Consider the following 25,088-nt stretch of genomic DNA (forward strand, 5'->3'; position numbering starts at 1 on the left):
GCCATTCGGCTCAGAGCCATTCCCCCTCATGATGAAGGCATACAATGCCTCCGTTACCTGGGTCTCTCCACCGGGACTCTAAATAGCCCCGTCAGGTAACGCCCAAGGAGGGACTCTTTCTCTCTTGAGAAAAACCAAATATACACCTTCCTAACTTGATCATCGGAGGGCTCTCACTGGAAACACCGGTAAGGCTTTGTGCAAGTACACCGGCGTGCAGGTGGCGGATCTTACCTTCTTTCCTGACGCATCGGCGGTTCCTTCGACTCCTCCGGCGTGGTCACCCTCAGGCCAGATTTAAACCACAAACAGTATGTATCATCTGATCATATAGTAAGTACTGTAATATTACATACCGAGTTCGTCGATCTCGTAACTTTAAGAAAAAAAAATACAAGATAATTAATTGCTATATATGTATCATATGGCCATATAGTATGTACTGTAAAAAATATGTTCTAAAAACTGTATACCAATTTACTTGGAAGTGTGCATTAGATCACTAATAGATGTGTAACAGATAAGCTTGCAGTATGTATTGGAAGGTCAACAAGTACGTATCACCCACCATATCATGTGTATTGGTGAACATAATATTCTAAAAAATGTGTATTAATTTACTTGCAAGTGTGTATTAGGTTACTAAATGACTAATTTGCTAAGTGTGTATTATTTGGTCAATACTGTTTACTGGTAAATACTTTGTTCCGTAAATTGTGTATTGATTTATCTAGATATGTGTATTGACTTAATAAATAATTAATTTATTTGAAGTGTATTACTTGGCTATATAGTATAGTATGTACTGTAATTTTTTTTTTTTTTAAGCTATTGAATTAACAACTCCGTTAGTAAAAAAAAAATAATTTTTGGATTTTTATTTAAGATGCGCACTAAAAAACTTTGGCAAAAAAAGAAAGCCCGCTCCATATGTTTTTTTGCTCATCATTTGGCATTTTATATAGTTATGTCCAGCTCATCCCTTGTTTTGTTCACCATAATTTATCCCATAATTGAGCTGGATGGCTAGAAAATAATAAAAAAGAACACGCTCCACATTTCAGTTTCTTCAGTTGCCTCCTGGAGCAGGAACACAGCTTTCTAACTTCCCTAGGCGACCGTATACATTGCACACCCGAAGCAGTTCCCAAACCAGCCAGTAATTTTCGTTATTTTTTATTTACTTAACCAATGCTGCCGAGCTGCTTCTTTCGTCGCTTCTCTCGGATTCCTTTCAGTTAAACGAGGATTTAATCTATAAAGAGTGGAATCACGGCCATTTCTCTCTCTGCTAATCTTATATATTTAGGTGCTGCCCTGATCGATGTGCGCATAGTGATGCACTCTCTCCGGCGACAAAGTCATCCTACTTCATTGATCCCAGACATTTCATTGCTGGTGACGCTTCCTTTCAAGGGCTGCCTGGTGATCAGAGGTGAGGATGGACTGTCCTTACTCTTTTATAGTTATGAAGGAAACCCCAAACTTTTTAGAAATTCACTTTGGAATATTACTCCTGTGCAATAATATATATAGCTCCAAGTTTAGAAATTCAATTTGGAATATTACTCCTGTGCAATAATATAGCTTCAAGTTAGATCGTGCTGCATGATTTGTCACTATAAGAAAATGGTCAACGGAGCGACAAAATATTTTGCTACAAATTATAATTTGTTGCTAATAAGTATCATAAAAAAATGAAATAAAATATATGTCATGAAATATCATTTAAATAGTATTTTAGCAACAAAATTATATTTCGTTGGTAATTTGTCACCAAGAAATTGCAAGGGAGTTTGATGGCTGAATTCTTTTTGATGAACTACCAATATTTCTTCGAAGAACGGATTTCTGGAGATGCGTTCTTCCTGGGGAATCCGAGTTTCTATGCTCTTCAAATTGGACCAAGAGATCTTTCTCAACCGTAGAAGATTGAACTAGCTGTGACCAGTCCACGCTACTTGCTTTGGACCTCTTAGCTGAAGGCAGTTTCCGTATCCAGTCAACTGAGGACCTGATGGCTTAGGACCAAGTTGCAATTGATAAAAGTAGATGATCAAGGCTGCCATCAAGATGTCCCCATAGACAGTCTTATATTAATACCATATGCTTAAATGTACATAACAGTTGCGTATACGGATCTCTTCTAAAATGGCTTTTCTAAATGAAAGTCTGCCATGTCCAGTTTAAAAATGGACATGAGGCTGAATTTAAAGACGACAAGTTAGGACCAAGTTGCAATTTATGAAAGCCGAATTTGGTGCCTAAAGCACCTAATCTAGATGAAGGCTCAAGTACGAACATATCCTTTGTGCGGAAGAAGCGTATGCCTCCGCGATTATCCACTGATCATTTTGAGATTTGTGCAGATAGTTGGATGGTGTATTTGTAGTGCTTTGAAATCTGTGCAGTGGATGATCGCGCGAGGAGGAAGGCGCATCCTTGTTGCGCGCGTGTAATGCAGTCACGTTCCTTCCTAGAGGGGTGTCAACTTGGCGGCACATTGTTTTGGAATGGAGTGTTCCATCTGGTAGTAGATGGATAGTTGTTGCCGGAGAGTAATTTATTTTATATGATTATTGGAAAGTAACTTTAAGTCTCCTTTCATGTTCAAGATCTCTCCTCCATCAAGAGAGGTAAATCCAATTGGTTCGTTGTTTAGGATTGGCATCCATCACGTGGTGGGTGGATGATTATTGGTGGGGATTAATATTTTTATGTTTGGATGGGATGGCTTAAACAAATAGTTGGCTGAAAGCTGCAATGGCCTTGATGGCCTTTAGCTTTATATGGTTATGTCCAGCCATGATTCCTATCATTTTAGAAAAAAAAATCATATGGAGGGGCACTATAGAATATTTTATGGAACACAACTTTAAACTTCCGTAGGCGACCGTATACATTGCACACCCGATGCGGTTCCCAAACCAGTGAGCAATTTTCGTTATTCTTTCTTTATTTTACCAATGCTGCCGACCAGTTTCTTTCCTCACTTCTCCCGAATTCCTTTCAGTTAAACGAGGATTTAATCTAGAACAAGTGGAATCACGGCCGCTTCTGTCTCTGCCAATCTTATATATTTAGGTGCTGCTCCGCCTAGTGAGAAAGTCATCCGAGTTCGTTGATCCCAGACATTTCATTGCTGGTGACGCTTCCTTTCAGAGGTGAGGACGGACTCTTCTTACTCTTTTATAGTTATGAAGGAAACCCCAAGCTTTTAAGAAATTCAATTTGGAATGTTACCCCAGTGCAATAATATGACTTCAAGTTAGATCTTGCATGATTTATTACTATAGGAAAATGGTCAATCAGCCACAAAATATTTTCCTACGAATTACACAATTTGTCGCTAATAAGTAACACAAGAAAATGAAATAAAATATTTGTCATGAAATATCATTTAAGTAGTATTTTTAGCAACCAAATTATATGTCGTTGGTAATTTTTGTTACCAAATTTATGGCGCCAAATACTTCTACTCCGGCCTTTTGGTGGTAATTTTATTGGAAACAATTTATGATATTTTTGCAATGAAAAATTATTGTCATGAATACCATAACTTTTTATGATAATATATTTTTATCATGAATTAATTATTAATTTTGATGATGATATTAGAATCATTTCCAAATATATACTTATGGATACAAGAAAATAAAAAAAATATCAGCAATTTTTTTGACAAGTTAGTTTTGTCACTAATATTTTTTTATATTTGGCAACAACATTATGTTTCGTTGCAGGTGGATCTTTATTTTTTGGTGAGGATAATGTTTCATCGCCGAAGATTTATTTATTGCTGATGTGTATAATTTTGTCGCATAATATAAGCTATCTAGCGACGAAATAGTATTTCATCATACATTCTTCAGTATATAAATTTACGATAAAAATTATTTTCATTGCTAATTATCTAATTAACTATTAACAATGATAATATTTTGTAGTTAAACATACCTTTATTGGTAACATATATATTTTTATCGTAGAATACGAACTTTTTAACAACAATTAGATTTTATCACCTATACATTATCGCATAACTTTTATGATGAAATAGTTTTTATTGCAAATTATTTATATAATTTGTTGATGACAGTGTTTCATCGTTAAATATATATATATTTATTGGCAACATATAAAGTTTTGTTGCAGAATATTGACTATTTAACGACGTAATGGAAGTTATCATCTATATATCATTGTAAACTATAGTTTGCAACAAAAAGAATCATGAATTATCTATTTTTAAAAAATTATAATATATATATAATTATATAAATATATTGAAATTATTTTAAATATTTTTTAAAAAATAAAAAATATTATCCAGGATAAAATAAAGTCATTTAACTTTTATTTTTTGTTAAAAATAAATGGATTGAATTTTATAAAAATAATTAATTATTAAAATATGAAATACCATAATACATTTGAAATGATTATATTTTATAAAATGAATAAGTTTTCAATAAGTATAATAAACAATATTTTTTTATTACAATCTAAAGGTGCTGTAGTGGTTGAGTAGTAGGTAACAAATTGAGATGTCATGGGTTTGATCCTATCTATATATCCAGATGCATACACATGATTTTTAGATCTAACTTTTTTCTCACAAAGTAGATGTTTAGGCAAAATCATTTACTCACTTTTAGTGACAAATTATTTTGTCATGAATTATGTATGTGTTAACGACAACATTCATTTCGTCAATATTTGCTGACGAATTACTATTTTCGTCATAGATGACTTTTAGTGATGGGGCATGGTTATGAACCTAGCAACAAATTTTTTTTCGAATCTAGCAATGAAATTTTTTTCGTCATCAAATACTTGAAGCGACGAAATTTATTTTTTAGCAATATATTTTTTTGTTGATAAATGTATAAATTCTTGTAGTGTGTAATCTTATCTATAATACTTAAATATGAAGTATGTAGAACATAATACCATTCTTGGTTTGTCTTTTATGTGAAAAACCATTCTTGGTTTCTTAGAGCTTAATTTCTTGAATATTATTAAGCATATTGATTACCATTGTTACTGTCTTAGTTCAAATATGATTGATATTTTCTTTGGTGCACTTTCCTTCTTTGCTACATTGTTCGGTTAATATTGATGTACATATTGTTGGAAACGTGATACAAAAATATATAGAATCAATATATTTCTTTCTATTCCCTTATTTTATCAAATATATTGGAAAGAAGCTATCCTGCAGATTTTTCTTTTTCAAAAAAAAGATCATTCATTTTTTTTTAATTTCAATAGTGATCTTTGTGATCTATATATCTTTCAAAGAACTCTTACCTCTCAACAGTAGTTGTTAACTGAGTTGCTTAATTCTCTTCACCTGAAAGGCCTCAAATTCAAACTTGAGTGGTGAAGTATGCAAGGGAGTGATATCAACCAATTATTCTAACAAATGCTAGCCCTAACTTTTTATTAGTAAGAATGAGAGTTGGATATTCAAGATAAATAAGATTCATTCTTTCGGCATAACAATGAGAGTTTGCCATCCAAGATAAATAAGTTTAGTTCTTTCAGTCATGTCAAGGTAAGAAAAGAATTGGATCGTCACATAGATTGTACATCTAATTCCACAACTCTTGGTGTGCTGCTTCCATTCCTTACTACATGTTAGAAAATAGTGTACTAGTCTATTAGAGAAAGTAGATAGGATTAGCTTTACGTCCCATGTCCATTGTGTGAAAAAAATATCATGGTTGCCACTCCTGCAACCTAAACTTGTTCCCATCATAGCCACAAGTTTAGTGCTCAAGAATATTTTGACAAGATTACGAAATAATTCAGCAAAAATTCAATAAAGTTTAAAAATCAAAATACATTAGTATGTAATTATTTAAAATTGTATAATGTATGTAATTATTTAGAATTATATATCTTACATCTATTTAGAAATCATATATATTAAATTAGTAAAAGTGTATCAAACCTAGGAATTATGACGAAGAGTGCTAGGCAATATTGTGTGGAAGGATGAAAAGAAATAAAATTTGGAGAACAGAGTAGGACAGAGGTGAAGAAGCTTAGAAGTAGGGCTGCAAGCAAGACGGGTAGGATTGGGGATAGGAACAACCCATACCCAATGCATATTCAAATCAGGTCAAAAAATGAACCTAAACATAACCTAGTTTCCTTCAACTTAGATTAGGTTAGATTTAATAGTAATTTTATAAATCCATCAGACTTGTCATATCAAATCAAGTCAAAAATAATTCAAAGTCAAATCATAATAAATACATACAAATTCATTATGTAATTATATCATAAATATCTTATGCAATAAAATAATGGCAAGCCACATGAAAACATTATCAGAAACATATTTTAAGTAGGATTTTCATAATTATAATCAACAATATAAATTATTAACAAATTATTAGAAGACTAAAAAGAGTACTATATAAGACAACCAAAATATAAGAATAGAGAAATATATAAAAGCTATAAGGTGGCAAATAAGAAAGTTAAGAAGATGGTACGAGAGGCTAGATTCAAAGCATATGAAGCGTTATATCACAAGTTAGAAACTAAGAATAGAGAGAAAGATTTTTTAAGATTACAGACTAAGAGGAAAGGAAAACTAGAGATTTGATTAGGTTAAATGCATCAATGATAAAAATACATAAAGTTTTGATTAAGGAGGACAGGATTAAAGAAAGATGGAGTGGTACTATTTTTATAAGTTATTCAATAAAGTCATATAAAATATTTAGGATGCCTTACTAGTTCCATTGAGGATAGAAATATTAAGTATGCATATAAAATTGAGTATCTGAGATAAAGGAAACAACATAAAAGATGAAAATAGAGAAAGCGGTTGGACCTGATGAAACCTCCACTATAGGAAAAGTCGGTTTTACCGACGCTTTTTTGCCGACGCTTTCCACAAGCGTCGGCAATATTTGGTCAAGCGTCAAAATTTGCTGACGCTTGTAAAAAGCGTCAGCAAAGGACGACGCTAATAAGCGTCGGTGTAGTCGCCGGATAAGACGACGCTAAAAAGCGTTGTCGGAAACGAGCCCTCTCTCTCTTTCCGTTTTCCCGGCCACCGCCCTCCACCCTCAACCCATTCCAGAGTTTTTTAAGAGGGGATCATCATCCCCATTCCTCGTCCATTCCTCGTCTTCTCTCTCTCTCTCTCTCTCTCTCTCATCATCATCGCCCCCCTCCCTAACCCCCTCCAGATTCAAGAAGCAGAACGGCTCCGGCGATGATATCTTCGCCCGCCTCTTCGCCGCCTCCTTGGATCCCGACTTCGCCCCCCTCTCCCTCGAACCGCGGATCCTCAAGTCCCGCCTCATCGCCGGCGAGACCCTCTACGGCCTCTTCCTCCTGCGCTCCTCCCCGACCCTCGCCGAGATCGCCGGCCTCGCCGGCTACGACTACGTGGTCGTCGACATGGAGCACTTGCTCTGGCGGCATCGCGGAGGCCCTCCCCTGCCTCCTCGCCCTCGCCGCCGCCCGCACCCCGGCCATCCTCCGCCTTCCGGAGCTCTCCGCCACCTGAGCCAAGAAGGCCCTTGATCTCGGCCCCCAGGGACTCATGTTCCCCATGATCGAGTCCCCCGGCACCACTGTTATCCTTCTCGGTTTCTAGCACTACCTGGTTATGCTTGGCACCACTGTTATCATTCCTACTGCTCTTGTTCCTCAGATGGGTGGAGGAAATGTTTGACTTAATTACACAAATATGCATGATCCATGAGGTTGATGGTTCGTTTAGCTTTTGTTTTCAAAAAAAATTGTAGGTGAAACCACTTTTATTGCTTTAGGATGAGAAAGCTCAGGTGATCCAGACATTACTGTTTGTGGCCGGCTTAAACACTCTGTTACAGACCTTGTTTGGAACTCGTTTACAAGGTCAATTTTCTAAACCAATTGGCTATCTTGGTTTCTGAACAAAACACTTGAAAATACTAATGAGATTTCATGAACAGGCCTTCTAGTGTACATTGGGACAAGTTTCTTCTCTTTAGGTTCTTCCAAAGCTTCCTGCCTTTCTTTGTGTTTGAAGTATGATATCTGTTGTAATTGGAATGTAATTATGCTCTGTCAGGTTTTTAATTTTAAGTAGGTTGAAGAAATATAATAGGAGAGACGGGTCTGGACTGTCAAGTCTCTGTGAAGGATTTGGGGTTTTGTTTGATTTTCTTGCATGTGCTTCTGAAGCAGGTATCTCTTAGTTATGGAAATCCTAGTTGCAGAGATTTATTCATGTCAGTGGTTGCTTTTAGGATTGTTTTTGCAGCTCAAATTCATGGATTATGGTTGAAATACGGATGTACCTCTTATGAGTCCCAGAGACTGCAGGGTTGTCATGGACGCAGAAGATCTGTATCTGCAGGGTTGTCGGCCGAAAACCCAAAACTGGGAATGCTTTGGGCTTTCCTGACACTTTAAAGCGTCGGCAAATGTCGTTTTTGCCGACGCTTCTATTAGCGTCGGAAAAGCCCTGTTTCTGCCGACACTTTCTCTTAGCGTCGGCAAAAATCAGACCCACGCCCACCTGCCCGACGTTTGACCCATGCTTTGGGGTGCGTGGGCTGGAAATTCGCCAACACTTAAAAGCGTCGGTAGAGCCAAAAAAACCGTCGGAAGATATCCTTTCTTTTGTAGTGCTCTATTAAGATTTGGAATCATTTAGGTAAAGTGAAAGTAACTTGGTTGACTAATTTATTTAATAAAATTTTAAATATTAAGAAAACATCTGATGAATGGAGGAAGAATATTATAATATTATAATTTATAAATATAAAGGTGACATTCAAAATTATTCTAACTATCATGGTATTAAACTCATGCATTTTAGAATAAAAGTTTGGGAGAGGGTGTTTGAGCAAAGATCAAGATGTGATAGAAAAATATAAGAGAATTAATTCAATTTGATTCTAGAAAGTTTGACTATGGAAGTCATTTTTCTTCTACGGAGATTAATAGATAAATATAGAGAAAAGAGATATGATCTTTATACAACTTTTATTAATGTAGAGAAAGCATATAATAGAGTTTCTAGAGAAGTCTTACGGTACGTATTAGAAAAAGAAAGAAACTTTCATTGGTTATTTTAATATGATTAAAGATATGAATAATAGAGCGGTTACTAGTATGAGAATTATTGATAATAATAAGTAAGTTTTCATTCATAATAGGTTTACACCAAGGTTCTACTCTAAACCACTACCTTTTGCGCTCATTGTGGATCAGTCTATTGGGCATATTTAGGATGATATTCCTTAGTGCATACTATTGACAGATGTTATAGTCTTGGTAAATGAAACTAAAGTTTGAAGTAATCGTAAATTGCAATTATATAGGTGGAATTAAAATTTAAGAGCTATAAGTTAGGTAGGACCAAGATAGAATACATGCAATATAGTTTTAATAAAATTAGAAATACGAATGAAAGTGAAGTAAAAGTTATGGATTATAGAGTTCATAGGATTGATCATTTTTTATATTTTGGATTCATTATTCATAAGGAATGGGAGACTAAAAATGAATGTTATCCATAGGATTAAAGCAGGGTCAATAAAATGCAGAAGTGTAATTAGAATATTATGTGATCATAAAATACCTAAGAAGCCGAAAAAAAATTATAGGGCAGTCATATGACTAGTTGTGCTCCATGGTACATAATGTCGAGTAGTTAGAAAATAACATATCCACAAGATGAGTATGGCCGAAATGAGAATATTGAGATAGATATATGGTAATGCAAGAAAATATACAATAAGAGATAAAGTTATTTGTAAGAATATGGAAGTAGCACCAATGGAGGATGAACTGAGAGATGAATGACTTACATGGTTTGGGCATCTATAACATAGATTGAGGGCTGTACCAGTATAAAAGAGTAATTTCATGCATATAAAAAAGAGTGGATAGAGGCAGATCAACAATTACATAGGATAAATAATTGAGAAGGACTTGATAATCGTTGCAACTTTTAGAAAATATACTTTAAATCGAGTAGAATGGAGGAAAAGGATTCATATAGTCGACCCAAACTAGATTGGGATTAAGACTTAGTTGTGTATATCATCAGAAGAAGACTTATATTTCTTATATTAAACTAGAGTATTGAAATATATGGTATACTAGTTTTCTATCGGTCTAGGTTAGTTCGGATTCAAATAGGAAATTTAAGTATCCAAATCTAATCCATTTTTAGAACATGTCATGTGTTCAAATCCAAACCTAATCCAAGTAGTTTTGGTGCTGGTTGGAATGAATTGGTTTTGGATCAGTGCCAGATTGGAGATAGATCAATCCACTTGTAGGCCTATATTTGAATGAGAATAAGTGGAAGATATCTAATCTTCTTTGTTTTGTTTTTGAAGAAAAAAACTTTTGGAAGAAAAGTCATGAAGGCAACGGAGAAAAGTCAGGAAAGTGGAAAAAGTTTCACCCCTATTTTCTTCTATAAAAGATATCTTATAAAAGATATCTCCCATGTCAAATCACTCTTCCCTATATGCCTTAGGCTTGCCTCAATCATTACCTAGTGTTACGGAGGAACTTAGCCGCCATGCCCCACGTGACCGGCACGCGCACCCAGGAAGACTACGGCAGTCCCTTGATCCAGTAATCCGACCCCGAATCGGATATCTTCGGCTCCGCAGTCCGACCTCGAGTCGGCTGCCCCTAGATCCAACAGTCTGACCCCGAGTCGGATAACTTCGGCTCCGCAGCCCGACCCCGAGTCGGCTGCCCCTTGATCCAGCAGTCCGACCCCGAGTCGGATATCTTCGGCTTCGCAGCCCGACCCCGAGTCGGTTGCCCCTTGATCCAGCAATCCGACCCCGAGTCGGCAATCTCTCGACAACGACAGGCTGTTCCTCTGAAGCACGCCGCGGCCCTCTGCTCCACTACTCCCTGCAACGGTCGTATCCGGCGCTGCTCCACGATCCCCTGTAACAGCCGTACAAAGCGGAGCTCCACTACGCCCTGTCATGGCCGTACCCAGCGCTGCCCCACGACGCCCTGTAACGGCCATGTCAGTGGCAACTCCATCGTGCCACACGATGACCAACCCCCCGGAAGGACTCCCCAGCCTGGTATATATGCGGCTGGGGGGAGAAGGGGGGAGGTAAAGATTTCCCAGAGTATTCTATTACTCACTACTGCTATCTCTCCTTCTCCTTCAACCCTCTCTGACTTGATCGTCGGAGGGCCCCCACTACCCCAGTGGTGGTGCGAGGCTTGCTTGCAGGTTTCCCGGTGGAAGGTGGAGCGCAACCAACCCAACTCCAAGGGAACCCCGTTCACACCGCTGTGCCAATCGTTCTCGGTTTGGACCACCAGCAACAGTTGGCGCTAGAGGAAGGGACGAATCTCAGAGCGATCGTAATGGCACGGCGAGGTGGTCGTGGAGCTTCCAATGCCTCCGGTCGCGGGGCCTCTCGCGCCTCCGGCCGGGAGGCCGCTGCGTCTCCAACACACTCTCAGCAACACTCCACCGCCCCACCTCCCATTCAGATGGTCGAAGCCGCTCAGTTCGACCAGTTAGCCCAGCAGGTTCGCACCCTCGCGGAGGCAGTGCAGAACCTGCAGGGTGTGATGTCTCGGGCGCCGCAGCGGGCCCAGGAGCCGCTGCTCCCTGAGCGCTCACCTGTCCTCCTCAACCCGCGCTCCTTCCTCTCCCATGGGGAGGAGCGCCGGCGCGAGGAAGATTCTCGAGCACGGTCCATTCCGCCGGGACCTTCCCATCGGAGCTGCGCGGGGTACGAGAGGCGGGCCCGGGCGCGTTCCCAGACCCCCCAGTCCTCAAGGAACCCGCGCTCCAGTCGGTCCCCCTCTCGGTGCTCCTTGTCTCCCACCCATCGGTCGCGCTCCCTGGACCGGCGGGTGGACGATCTCCACCGACAACTCCAGGTCCTGAAGGGCCACTCCAAAGATCCCTTCGCCGACTTGGAGATCTCCACCCAGCCGGCGCTTGCCTCGAGGATCCTGCGGACCCCGAATCCGCCGGGGTTTAAAATGCCGGCGATCGAGCCCTATGACGGGGCGGCGGACCCGCGGGATCACGTCGAGAGTTTCAGGACCCTTATGCTCCTCCACGGAGCATCAGATCCTCTCCTCTGCAAGGCCTTCCCGGCGACCCTTCGTGGCCCGGCAAGGGCGTGGTTCGCCGGCCTGGAGGCTAACTCAATCCAGTCCTTCGACCAGTTTACTCGCCTCTTCATCACCCATTTCGCCGTCAGTAGCCGGCGGCGACTGGTCTCCGACTCCCTCTTTGATGTCCGGCAAAACGAGGGAGAAAGCCTGCGGGATTATCTTACCCGCTTCAACAAGGCTACCCTGGAAGTCCGGAACCTGAGCCAGGAGGTGGCTCTTTCAGCCCTGAAGCGTGGCTTCCGAAAGGGCAGACTCACCTTCTCCCTGGACAAACGCCTGCCGCGGAGTTTCCCGGAGCTGTTGTCCCGGGCGAACCAGTATGCGGACGCCGAGGAGGCGGCCGCCCACCGGAGCAAGGAGGCCGCCGAGATCCCTCCAAAGCTCGGGAAGAAAAGGCGAAAAGAGGCACGCCAGAGGAGGAGCCCGACGCCTCAGCGTCGGCGCAGAAGCCCGTCGCCGGCGAGGAACCACGGCGCCCCACGCCCTCGTTCTCCGCCCCGACGTTTCAACCGGTACACCCCTCTCCTGACTCCCCGGGCCCAGATCCTTATGGAGATCAAGGGGTGGGAGGACCTCCCGGCCCCGAGACAGATGAGGAAGATCCCTGGGAGGAGGCCCTCTCGGGCGTACTGTGAGTACCACCGAGACCACGGCCACGACACCGAAGACTGCTTCCAGCTTCGGGACGAGATCGAGGCTCTCATCCGCCGGGGGCGCCTCGGTCGATATGTGAACGACCGACGTTCCCCCACAGACCCGCGTCCGGCCGATCCGGCCCCTCCGGAGCCTCGGGAGCAGAATCGACCCGTCGCGGGCGTGATCCATACTATCACTGGGGGCTGCTCTCGGCCCGTGAGGAGCGCAGGGGGCTCGGCGGAAGCATCAGGGGTGGCCGTCGCGAAGAGGCCGAGGGTCGGCAATGTAATCACTTTTTGTGATGAAGATGTAAAGGGGGTTCAGACCCCCCACGATGACGCCATGGTGATCTCCCTCACTATGGCAAACTATGATGTAAGGCGTGTTCGTGTGGATAGTGGAAGCTCAGCTGACATTTTGTTTTACGAGGCCTTCCAAAAGATGAGCTTGTCCAGACAATTGTTGCACAAAGTATCCACCCCCCTCATAGGATTCACCGGTGACGCTGTCCCAGCGGAAGGCGTCATCGAGTTGCCTGTGACGGCGGGCGTCGCACCCGCAGAAGCCACGGTGCGACTCGGATTCTTGGTTGTCCGTGTTCCCTCGGCCTACAACGCTATCCTCGGACGATCCGGGCTGAACGCCCTTCGCGCGGTGGTCTCTACATACCATTTGCTTATGCGGTTCCCCACGGCGGCCGGGATTGGAGAGGTCCGAGGTGACCAACCGACCGCACGGCAATGTTTCCTAGCAACTCTCAAAGGGAAGAAGCCCGTGGAAGCCCTAAGTGTCGAGTCCCTTGACGCCAGAGACGAGGTGGCCTTGCGGCACGGGGAGCCGGCCGAGGGTGTGATCGAAGTTCCCCTCGAGGAAGGTCGCCCGGACCGGACGGTCCGGGTCGGCGCCAATCTCGACCCGGGAGCTCGGGCCCGGTTGGTGGAATTCCTCCGAGCCAATGCCGATGTATTTGCCTGGTCGGCGGCCGACGTACCTGGGATCGACCCGGAGGTCATTTCTCACGCCCTCAACGTCGACCCGACCCACCGACCGGTAAAGCAGAAGAAGAGACACTGTGCCCCGGATCGGATCCGGGTGGTCGACCAGGAGGTATACAAACTCTTGGAGGCAGGATTCATAAGGGAAGTGAGCTACCCCGAGTGGCTGGCAAATGTCGTGCTTGTCCGGAAGGCGAGCGGGAAGTGGAGGATGTGCGTCGACTACACCGACCTGAACAAGGCGTGCCCCAAGGATAGCTTTCCGCTTCCGCGGATAGACCAACTGGTTGATGCGACTTCCGGATATCAGCTGCTGTCTTTCATGGACGCTTTCTCCGGCTATAACCAGATAATGATGGCCCCACAGGACGAGGAGAAAACTGTCTTTATAACAGACCGGGGGCTGTACTGCTACAAGGTAATGCCCTTCGGTCTGAAGAATGCTGGCGCCACTTACCAGCGCCTCGTCAACAAAATCTTCAAGGAGCAAATCGGCCGAAACATGGAGGTCTACGTGGACGATATGCTGGTGAAGAGCCGCCATGCAGACCAGCACATCGCGGATCTGGAGGAGACTTTCGCCACCTTGCGGAAGTTTCGCATGAAGCTGAACCCAGCGAAGTGCGCCTTTGGCGCTTCGGCCGGGAGGTTCCTCGGTTTCATCGTCAACCAGCGGGGTATCGAGGCCAACCCGGACAAAATCAAGGCCATCCAAGATATGTCCCCTCCGACCAAAGTGAAGGAGGTTCAAGAGCTCGCTGGAAGGGTCGCCGCGCTCGGACGATTTGTGGCAAAATCGGCCGAACGCTGCCAACCTTTCTTCAAGGTGTTAAAACGCCCGAAAGACTTCCTCTGGACGGCCGAATGTCAAGCAGCATTCGACCAGCTCAAGGAGTATTTGGCATCTCCTCCCCTGCTGTCCAAGCCGCAAGAAGGGGAGATGCTCTACCTCTATCTGGCGGTCTCCCCAACCGCAGTCAGTGCGGTACTGGTTCGGGAGGAGGCAAAGCTCCAGAAGCCCGTGTACTACATCAGCCGGGTCCTACGGGATGCCGAGACGCGGTATACGAAAGCTGAAAAGATCGCATTCGCGCTGTTGACTGCGACCAGGAGGCTTCGCTCCTATTTCCAGGCCCATTCTGTCACCATCTTAACCGATCAACCGCTGCGGCAGATCCTCAGCAATCCTGAGAATGCGGGACGGCTGGTGAAGTGGGCAGTAGAACTTGGTGAGTTCGACATCCGCTACCAGCCTAGACCCGCCATCAAGGCCCAGGTGCTCGCGGACTTCCTCGCTGAGTGTACGGTGCAGGAGGCGGAACCTAGACCACCGAAAACGCCCAGCCTCGACCTCCCGATCTGGACGCTTCACATCGATGGGTCGTCGAACCCCGAGGGTGGAGGGGCCGGGCTGGTCCTTACCAGTCCTGATGGAGTGATAGCCGAGTACGCCTTGAGGTTCGGATTTCCAGTGACCAACAACGAGGCGGAGTACGAGGCCCTAGTCACGGGACTCAAACTCACCAAGGAGCTCGGCATCCGACGTCTGAAGGTCTTCACCGACTCCCAGCTGGCGGTCGGGCAGGTCCGTGGGGAGTTCGAGGCCCGAAGCCCGACCATGCAGAACTACGTCCGGAAGGTGCAAGCACTCATTCCCGACCTCGGCAGTGTTGACATTCAGCAGGTCCCAAGAAGCAAAAATGCCAGGGCCGATAGGTTGTCCCGCTTGGTGGGCGCAGAGGCGCACAACTTGTCGAGGGCGATCTACCTGGAGACCCTGGATGCCCCGAGCATCGGCGAGGCTGGAGCGGTGATGGCGATTGATCCAGAGCCATCTTGGATGGACCCGCTCGTCGCCTACCTCGCCGAAGGGATCCTCCCTGAAGACGAAGATCAAGCTCGGCGACTTGTCAAGAAGTCCGCCCACTACGTACTCTATGAAGGGAGGCTGTATCGGACCTCGTTCACCGCCCCCCTTTTAAGATGCCTCCGCCCCTCGGAGGCGGCCTACGTCCTCGGCGAAGTCCACGAGGGCATCTGCGGATCGCACTTGGGGGCTAGGTCCTTAGCGCACAAGATCATGAGGCAAGGCTATTATTGGCCTACCTTATTGGAGGACTCGAAGGATCACGTGCGGAGATGCGACGCCTGCCAGCGCCATGCCAACGTCCAAAGAGTCCCTTCTGTCCCCTTGGCACCGATCACCGCGCCCTGGCCCTTCGCACAGTGGGGAATGGATATCCTCGGACCATTCCCCGTCGCTTCAGCCCAGCGGAAATTTTTGATTGTCGCAATCGACTACTTCACCAAGTGGGTGGAGGCAGAGCCGCTGGCCACTATCACGGAGGCGCAAGTCCGGAAGTTCGTGAAGAAGAACATCATTGTCCGATTTGGGGTACCTCGGATCCTCATCTCGGATAATGGTCGACAGTTCGACAACAAGCATTTACGTGACTTCTGCGAGGAGTTCGGGATCGAGCATCGGTTCACATCTGTGTCGCATCTCCAAACCAACGGTGAGACCGAGGTCATAAATCGGACGATCCTCCAAGGAATTAAGGCGCGAATCGGTCGGACAGGGCAAGCTTGGGTCGAGAAACTCGAGAATGTCCTTTGGGCATATCGGACCACGCATCGGACCCCTACCGGGGAGACGCCTTTCAGCCTAACCTATGGCACGGAAGCGGTCGTCCCCGTAGAGCTCGGACTCCCCTCACCTCGGGTGGCCGCGCACCGACCCGAGACCAATTCGGAGCAACTCCGAGGGAACTTGGACCTCTTGGAAGAAGCGAGGGAAATGGCGCAGGTTCGGATGGCAATGTATCAGCGGAGGGTGGCCCGACATTATAACTCCAAGGTCCGACCGAAACTTTTCAGAATCGGAGATCTGGTGCTAAGGCGAGCTAAAGCATCTCAACCCACGGAAGGAGGGAAGCTAGCGCCAAATTGGGAAGGCCCGTATAGGGTTCGCTGGGTAAACCGACCTGGCTCCTACCAGTTGGAGGCCCTAGATGGTCGAGAAATTCCAAGAAGCTGGAATTCCGCTAACCTGCGGATGTATTACCAGTAGAACTACAAAGCCAGAAAGACAATTCGAAAATGTATAGTTCTTTTCATTTCAATAATTTCTGGTTACAATGGCGTGCTTGTGTGATTACAAGGAATTCCCAGAGGGGAATTAGGGAGTAAAAGAAAGTAAAGAAGAGGTGGAGACTCTATGGAGCTGAAGATCTGGGATCCCGAAACCTCCATCCGAAGCAGCTGCAATCCCACCGGAAGTGGGTGCTTCTAACCGGAGGCGCCAGCAACGCCTCATGAAGAAGACGAGGAGCCGCCGCAGAAGAAGCTCCCGCTGCCTCCAGGGGAACGCCACCTCCAAGGGATATTCCGATCCTCCCCAGGTTAGGGGAGAGAAGGAATACAAGGGAGAAGAGCGCGAGGAGGCGCGATCCTGGATCAAGCGTCTGGCGCAGAGCTCAATCGGGAGGCTGAACTGCAAGGAGGGGAGATGTGATCCCGGATGAAACGCCTAGAGCGGAGTTCCGCCGGGGAGAACCTCCTTGTTGATCCCAGATGAAACGACTAGTTGGCGGAAGTCGCGAGGGGCGCGCCTCCCGTTCCTCCAGCAGGGGTCTCCCAGCCACGCGCCGGAGAGGAGGTCCGCGATCCATGGCAACCTGAACAGCTCCGGCTTGGCAGGCTCCACCGCACCTGCACTTATATTTATAGCCAAACTGCGGCCCCCCGGTCGTTCCGATGCGGGTGGCTCCAATGAATGCGGGCGCACCGAATCCGGAGCCGTTCCGGCTATCGAGGCGTATCCTCCCACGATCTTCTAAGCGTCGTTCTCCTTAATTGCATTCTTTGTGCAGGACACTCCGGGTGGCATGTATCCCTCGGTCCACGTATCTCCGCTCGCGCCCAGGCCGCATCCGCCTCGAAGAACGCGCGTATCGCGGCCGCTTAACTGACACTCCTTGCAAGCGGCAACTGGCGGTCCGATTTCCCAGGTAACGCTTCAATTAGCATTTAATGCCCTTCTGGTGTTCCCCAGGCGATGCTTGGAGAGGAGGAGAAACACGATCGCAGCTGGTCACGGAGAAACCCCGTCAAGTGGCAAGTGATAGACGCGCGACCAACGAGCGGAATTCTCCGAGGCTCGGTCCTCGGATGCCAGGCTAACCCGATGACCATCCCGGGAGCAGACTAGCCTGAAGCCCCGACCGGTCGCCTCGGCTTGCGCCAGCCTTGGCCGACCAACGAGCGGAATTTCCTGAGGCCTGACAACCCTCGGATGCCAGGCTAACCCGATGATCATCCCGGGAGCAGACTAGCCTGAAGCCCCAACCGGTCGCCTCGGCTTGCGCCAACCTTGGCCGACCAACGAGCGGAATTTCCCGAGGCTCGGCCCTCGGATGCCAGGCTAACCCGATGACCATCCCGGGAGCAGACTAGCCTGAAGCCCCGACCGGTCGCCTCGGCTTGCGCCAGCCTTGGCCGACCAACGAGCGGAATTTCCCGAGGCTCGGCCCTCGGATGCCAGGCTAACCCGATGACCATCCCGGGAGCAGACTAGCCTGAAGCCCCGACCGGTCGCCTTGGCTTGCGCCAGCCTTGGCTGACCAACGAGCGGAATTTCCTGAGGCCTGACAACCCTCGGATGCCAGGCTAACCCGATGATCATCCCGGGAGCAGACTAGCCTGAAGCCCCGACCGGTCGCCTCGGCTTGCGCCAGCCTTGGCCGACCAACGAGCGGAATTTCCCGAGGCTCGGCCCTCAGATGCCAGGCTAACCCGATGACCATCCCGGGAGCAGACTAGCCTGAAGCCCCGACCGGTCGCCTCGGCTTGCGCCAGCCTTGGCCGACCAACGAGCGGAATTTCCCGAGGCTCGGCCCTCGGATGCCAGGCTAACCCGATGATCATCCCGGGAGCAGACTAGCCTGAAGCCCCGACCGGTCGCCTCGGCTTGCGCCAGCCTTGGCCGACCAACGAGCGGAATTTCCTGAGGCTTAACCCTCGGATGCCTGGCCTAGCGCCGGACGAATTTCCTGAGGCCTAACCCTCGGATGCCTGGCTTAGCGCCGGACGAATTTCCTGAGGCCTAACCCTCGGATGCCTGGCTTAGTGCCGGAAGAATTTCCTGAGGCCTAACCCTCGGATGCCTGGCTTAGCGCCGGAAGAATTTCCTGAGGCCTAACCCTCGGATGCCTGGCTTAGTGCCGGAAGAATTTCCTGAGGCCTAACCCTCGGATGCCTGGCTTAGCGCCGGACGAATTTCCTGAGGCCTAACCCTCGGATGCCTGGCTTAGTGCCGGAAGAATTTCCTGAGGCCTAACCCTCGGATGCCTGGCTTAGCGCCGGAAGAATTTCCTGAGGCCTAACCCTCAGATGCCTGGCTTAGTGCCGGAAGAATTTCCTGAGGCCTAACCCTCGGATGCCTGGCTTAGCGCCGGAAGAATTTCCTGAGGCCTAACCCTCGGATGCCTGGCTTAGTGCCGGAAGAATTTTCTGAGGCCTAACCCTCGGATGCCTGGCTTAGCGCCGGAAGAATTTCCTGAAGCCTAACCCTCGGATGCCTGGCTTAGCGCCGGAAGAATTTCCTGAGGCCTAACCCTCGGATGCCTGGCTTAGCGCCGGAAGAATTTCCTGAGGCCTAACCCTCGGATGCCTGGCTTAGCGCCGGAAGAATTTCCTGAGGCCTAACCCTCGGATGCCTGGCTTAGCGCCGGAAGAATTTCCTGAGGCCTAACCCTCGGATGCCTGGCCTAGCGCCGGAAGAACTTCAAGAGTCAGGAGTCGGCGAGACGCTACCAAGAGTTAAAAAGAGGAAGGACGAAAGTGAAATGAAGAAACATTCTACTTGCATTAACTTTCATTGTTTCAGGGCCGAGACCCATACAACCTGGCAAAACGCCAACATACAAAGAAAAGGACAAAGAAAGGTACGGAGGGTCAGCTTGGAGGAACCTCCGGGTCGGAAACACCGGGCACATCCGCAGGGGGTCGGGAGGCAGTTGGAGAATCAGCAGGCAATAGCATCGGAGGGGAGTCGAGAAGGGAGACCCCACTCAGGTCAATTTCGGGGTATTTAGACGACACCCTTGCCAGGCCTTCATCGAAGCCTAAGACAAAGGAGTCGGACCCCGCGTCCGACATGTCACGGACGAACTCGTCAGACTGACGATAGGCCCGTACCGCCTCCAACATGTCACGGGTGAACTCGGAGGACTGACGATAAGCCTGTACTGCCTGACGACCGATTTCCGCACTCTTCTCGGCCAGCGCCGCCTCTGCTCGCTCCATAATCTGAGCTTTTGCCTCCAAGACCTTCGCCACGATCCGGTCGTCCGCCTCGGAGGAGACCCTCAGCAGATCAGCCTGAGCCTCCTTGTGCTTTGCCTCGGCAGCAATGCGAGCAGCCTCAGCTTCCTCCAGGCGCGAACGAAGCTCCCGGTCGCCCGCGCGGGACTCCTCCAAGGCCGACTCCAATTCGGCCACCTTGGCTTCAAGAGACCGGGTTCGGTTGCGGGCGTTGTCGGCTGACCGCTGGGCCTTCTCCCACCTCTCCCGGAAGTCGGCAGCCTTCCGAGACTGCTTTTCGGCCCGCTCCTCCGCCTTCCTGATCTCGCCCTCGAGACCCGAGGCAACCTTGAGTTGCTCCTGAGTCTCCAACAATTGCCTCTCGAGGTCGGCGAAGCCGAGTGCCCGCTCTTCGGCTACCTGGAGCCTCGTCTCGAGGTCCCTGGTCGTCCTCCCCGCCGTAGCCTGGCCTCCCTCCTCTACTGATTTCAGTCGGCTCTCGGCCCTCGCCAGAAGCCTCGCCTGTTCCTCGTGGCATTCCTCCAGACGGATCATGTACTGGGCGAGCTAAGAGATAGGAAAAATGGGGGCGTCAGGCGGGGATCAATAGAGCCTAAAAATGACGAAAGCGACCAAAAGGACACTCACCGACATGAGACAGACGCAGCTGGCAGCCCCGACGTCAGGGATCCTCATCTGCCGGACCTGCCTACGGTCCTTCTCCAGCAGCACCGTCTCGATGAGGTTTCGGGCGCCGGCGAAAGTGAAGGTCGACCCCGACTTCGCCCCGGAACCGGAAGGTGGTTCTACAGCCTTACCCTTACCCATCGCCTGGGAAAGAGTCATGCTGATCGTGCTCGGGGCGGGGGCCGCTCCAGGAATCGACAGGGTCCCGCTCGGTCGGGGCCTCGGCGCGTCCCTCCTTCTCGTGTCATCCGAAACCGACCGAGTCGAAGGCCGGGTTGGGGACCGATCGCGTTCAACCCGGCCGTCTCGAGCGTGCTCGGATGACACCTCCGGAATAACGGCAGTCTCACCACCGGAGGGCTGATACAGCGCCAACTGTCGGTCCAAGCCCGCGGCGTCCCCCTGATCGGTGGGTCCGGACCCGTCTGTTGGCGTCGGAGTCGCCTGCCGGCGGGACTTCTTCGCCGGTGGGGCCCCGCTCGGAGGAGCTCGTTTCTTCCTCCGGACCGCTTCCAGTAGGGACGTCCTACCAACAGCCGTTGCCTTGTCCGACCGCATGATGTCGTCGATCTCTGCAAAAAGGACGAGGTGGTCAGAGGCTGAGAAACTGAAGGAAAGAACGAGACGAAAGAGGAGAAAAGAGCTGAAAAAGAAATGGTGGCGGGCTCACGGTCAGCGGAAACCGAGCTCAGACCGACGTTCACCAAGGTATCCTCGGAAATAAGGCGAGCCACCGGGGGGAGCCGGCCCTCGGCAACCAACCCCTTCAAGACGGCGACGCCATCGGATTCCTCCCTCGACAACCTCGATAAGCCGATCGGGGACTTCATCGGCGTCTCCCAGGTTGCCCTGATTCCCCAAGAGGGATCTGCGTCAACGAAAAAGAAACGCCCCTTCCAGCCGTGAATGGAGGAAGGAGCCTCCTTGACGAGGCCGCACCCTCGCCGCGCCGCAAAGCACCACCACCCTCTGTCCTGGGGGTGGCCGTTCAGGCCATAGCATTCCCAAAAGACATTCAGGGTGGCGGGGACCTCGTGCATGCGGCAGAGAACCTGGAAGGCCGTCAGGGCGCGCCACGAGTTCGGCACCAGTTGCGTCGGCGCCACTCTTAAACCCCGGAGCACCTGCACGACTAAGTCCGAGGGGGGAAAGCGGAACCCGGCCTGGAGGATGCCCTCATTGATGGCGACCTTCCCTGGAGGAGGATGGGACATCCTCTCCTCAGGCCCCGGGAGCGTAACATTGCAGGCTTCGGGAAGGTGGTACCGAGCCACGAACCCATCTAAGTCTTCGGAGGCCAGCTCCGACTGAATGCGGTCCGCTCTTACTTCGTCCATACCTAATGGCCAGTGAATCTACGGTCAGGACGGGGTCAAGAAGGGGGAAAGGACCGGAACGACTGGAGTACACTAATACGGAAGGAGAAAGTATGGAGAGCCCTAAATTGAAGAATGGGGCAACTCACCGGAAGGGAAGGAAGAACGGCTCCGAGAGCGTCAAAGGAGGAGCGAGCGAACAGTCCGACGGCAACGACAGCAGCACAAGGGAGAAACTCGAAGATGCCTGTGAAGAGAAAAGCGGACGGGGGAGGGCCCCCGGTTAAATAGGCGGAAAGGCGGGTGACGCCTCGGTGACGCCAGAGGACGCCTGGCTGCCGAAGGATCGCTCGCGCCCCAAAGGCGAATCGACGCCATTAAGGAAGGATGTCCGCCGAAATCCGCAGACTGCCAGATCAGCAACAACCGCTATACGCCATAAAGGAGGCGGGGAGCTCGAAGCGCGCACGCCTTTCCGAGGGATGGCGGCAATCTCGAAGCGTCACTCCCTTCACCCGTTCCCCTCCTGGTTCCAGGCTCGGAAGTGGGGGGCTACTGTTACGGAGGAACTTAGCCGCCATGCCCCACGTGACCGGCACGCGCACCCAGGAAGACTACGGCAGTCCCTTGATCCAGTAATCCGACCCCGAATCGGATATCTTCGGCTCCGCAGTCCGACCCCGAGTCGGCTGCCCCTAGATCCAACAGTCTGACCCCGAGTCGGATAACTTCGGCTCCGCAGCCCGACCCCGAGTCGGATATCTTCGGCTTCGCAGCCCGACCCCGAGTCGGCTGCCCCTTGATCCAGCAATCCGACCCCGAGTCGGCAATCTCTCGACAACGACAGGCTGTTCCTCTGAAGCACGCCGCGGCCCTCTGCTCCACTACTCCCTGCAACGGTCGTATCCGGCGCTGCTCCACGATCCCCTGTAACAGCCATACAAAGCGGAGCTCCACTACGCCCTGTCATGGCCGTACCCAGCGCTGCCCCACGACGCCCTGTAACGGCCATGTCAGTGGCAACTCCATCGTGCCACACGATGACCAACCCCCCGGAAGGACTCCCCAGCCTGGTATATATGCGGCTGGGGGGAGAAGGGGGGAGGTAAGCAAAGATTTCCCAGAGTATTCTATTACTCACTACTGCTATCTCTCCTTCTCCTTCAACCCTCTCTGACTTGATCGTCGGAGGGCCCCCACTACCCCAGTGGTGGTGCGAGGCTTGCTTGCAGGTTTTCCGGTGGAAGGTGGAGCGCAACCAACCCAACTCCAAGGGAACCCCGTTCACACCGCTGTGCCAATCGTTCTCGGTTTGGACCACCAGCAACACCTAAAATCTCACTTGGCACCATAAACCTTCTTTTTGTCTAATGAACAATTTAGGATTCCTTGAATTAATCATGAATCATTCCCATTTTCTATGAATTTTATGATTAATTCATCAAACAATCGTGAACCTACAAATTATTCATTTAATGTAGGGCTAGAACGGGTCAGACTAGGTTGGGCTATGTTTCTGTTGAAATTCAGCTCGAAATTTTTTTGGACTCAAGGCTAGGCTTAGGCTCGAGATTTTTCAAAATACTGGCATGATCTCAAGCTCATCAGAAACCCAAGTGCATTGACCCAAATTAGTCTTTTTGGACCAAAAGACTGGACCAACTTATGGCCAGTTGACCTAATTTTTAGCTCGATTGGCCCCTACATGGCTTGATTGGACTTGCCAAATTAATGAGAAATAGTAAAAATTACATTTTTTAACAATAATGCACCATAGTATGACCACAACTGCCTAAGAAATAGGATATCTTGCTTTAAAATACTAGAAAAATACTAACTCCACGGGAATACTAACAAAAAGGAAAAGATGATTCTTTTTTCTTTTATTTTGAACGAGAGAATGAGGGGAAGGATATTATAGGTGGGCTCGAAGAGGGAGAGGACAACAGAAGGGAGGAGGCTAGAGCCGATCAAATAGAGGAGAGAGTAGACCTCGTCATGCTAGGAAGGCCATTCAAAACTGTATGGGTCCAACGAATTATGGTTGTCGAACCCTAACTCTCCAAGAACAGTGCCCATAGTTGGGCACCACTCATCTCTTCGCCTTTTCATCTCTCTCTCTCACAGCGGTAGAGAAGGGATCAGAAACATTGGATGTGCCGATCTTTTTGTACTTGGAAAGGGGGGTCTCTAGCATTGGATTGTTGACCAGCAATGATGAGAGGAGGAGGGGGCTAGTGGAAGTGGATGGAGAAGCGAAGAGCTAGAGAGATGTAGAGAGCATAAGGGTCAAAGAGAAATTTGGGACAAGAGACTTAGGGATCGAAGGTTTTAGCCCTCCCCTCTCACCCGTAGGCAGTCAATCTCACTGCCTTAGCTTGGTAAATAGACGAATTAGATTCACTGAAGAAAAGGTCCGACCAAATTGAGCCGCAGGGCCTGGTTGGATATAGAGCTAGGACAGGTCTCGGGCCTTGTTCTAGTCCTATTTTTGGGTTTGATTTCGGGCTCGATTTTTGATCTCGGCTCAAGCTCGGGCTTCGGGGTGGAGCTAAGCATCGACACAAGCCTAGCCAAAAATTCTTTCAGGTTCTACTCTTAGATCCGACCCAACCTAAACTATTTTAAGCCTAGCCTATGGTCAAACTAGAAGCTGGCCCAAGTCCACTTTTGACATAGTTGAACAACTTTGTGGAATAGTAAAATTTAAACAATTAATGAATTTTTCAAATTATCACATAGTCTTGTTATTATAGTTGCAACAAGATAATATCTTATATTTTACTTGGGCAAAATGACTCTTGGAAGGTTATAGTCTTGTTTCTACATCTCTAGTGTGATTTAGAAGTGGGAACATCATATTCAATTCTAGAGACCAAACCTTGTTGATCTTTTTATAATTAGATTTTTTTTTTATACACATCATACTTGTATACACCTCAAAGAATGGAAAGCCTTCTTGTTGTGAATGGTGGTACTATTTTCCAAGGTTAGTTTACAAATG

The 25,088-nt window shown here is 48.4% G+C and overlaps 2 protein-coding genes across 3 annotated transcripts in view; both read left to right on the top strand.

Moving 5' to 3' along the window:
- LOC108510820 (disease resistance protein RPM1-like) overlaps window positions 1-25,088 on the top strand; it is a 123,730-nt gene that overhangs the window by 87,375 nt on the left and 11,267 nt on the right. The gene's annotated exons all lie outside the window — the stretch shown is intronic.
- LOC149768253 (uncharacterized) lies at window positions 1,342-25,019 on the top strand. The gene is made up of 3 exons (XM_089928799.1): window positions 1,342-1,435; window positions 7,215-7,699; window positions 7,803-25,019. Exon 3 carries the CDS (start codon window positions 11,380-11,382, stop codon window positions 16,846-16,848), a length of 5,469 nt encoding a protein of 1,822 aa, XP_089784925.1. The 5' UTR covers window positions 1,342-1,435; window positions 7,215-7,699; window positions 7,803-11,379; the 3' UTR covers window positions 16,849-25,019.

Source organism: Phoenix dactylifera, chromosome 2 (assembly GCF_051530095.1).
Source record: "Phoenix dactylifera cultivar Ajwa chromosome 2, Ajwa_hap1_PhDact_Kaust_v1.1, whole genome shotgun sequence".
In the NCBI taxonomy this organism is placed as follows: domain Eukaryota; kingdom Viridiplantae; phylum Streptophyta; class Magnoliopsida; order Arecales; family Arecaceae; genus Phoenix; species Phoenix dactylifera.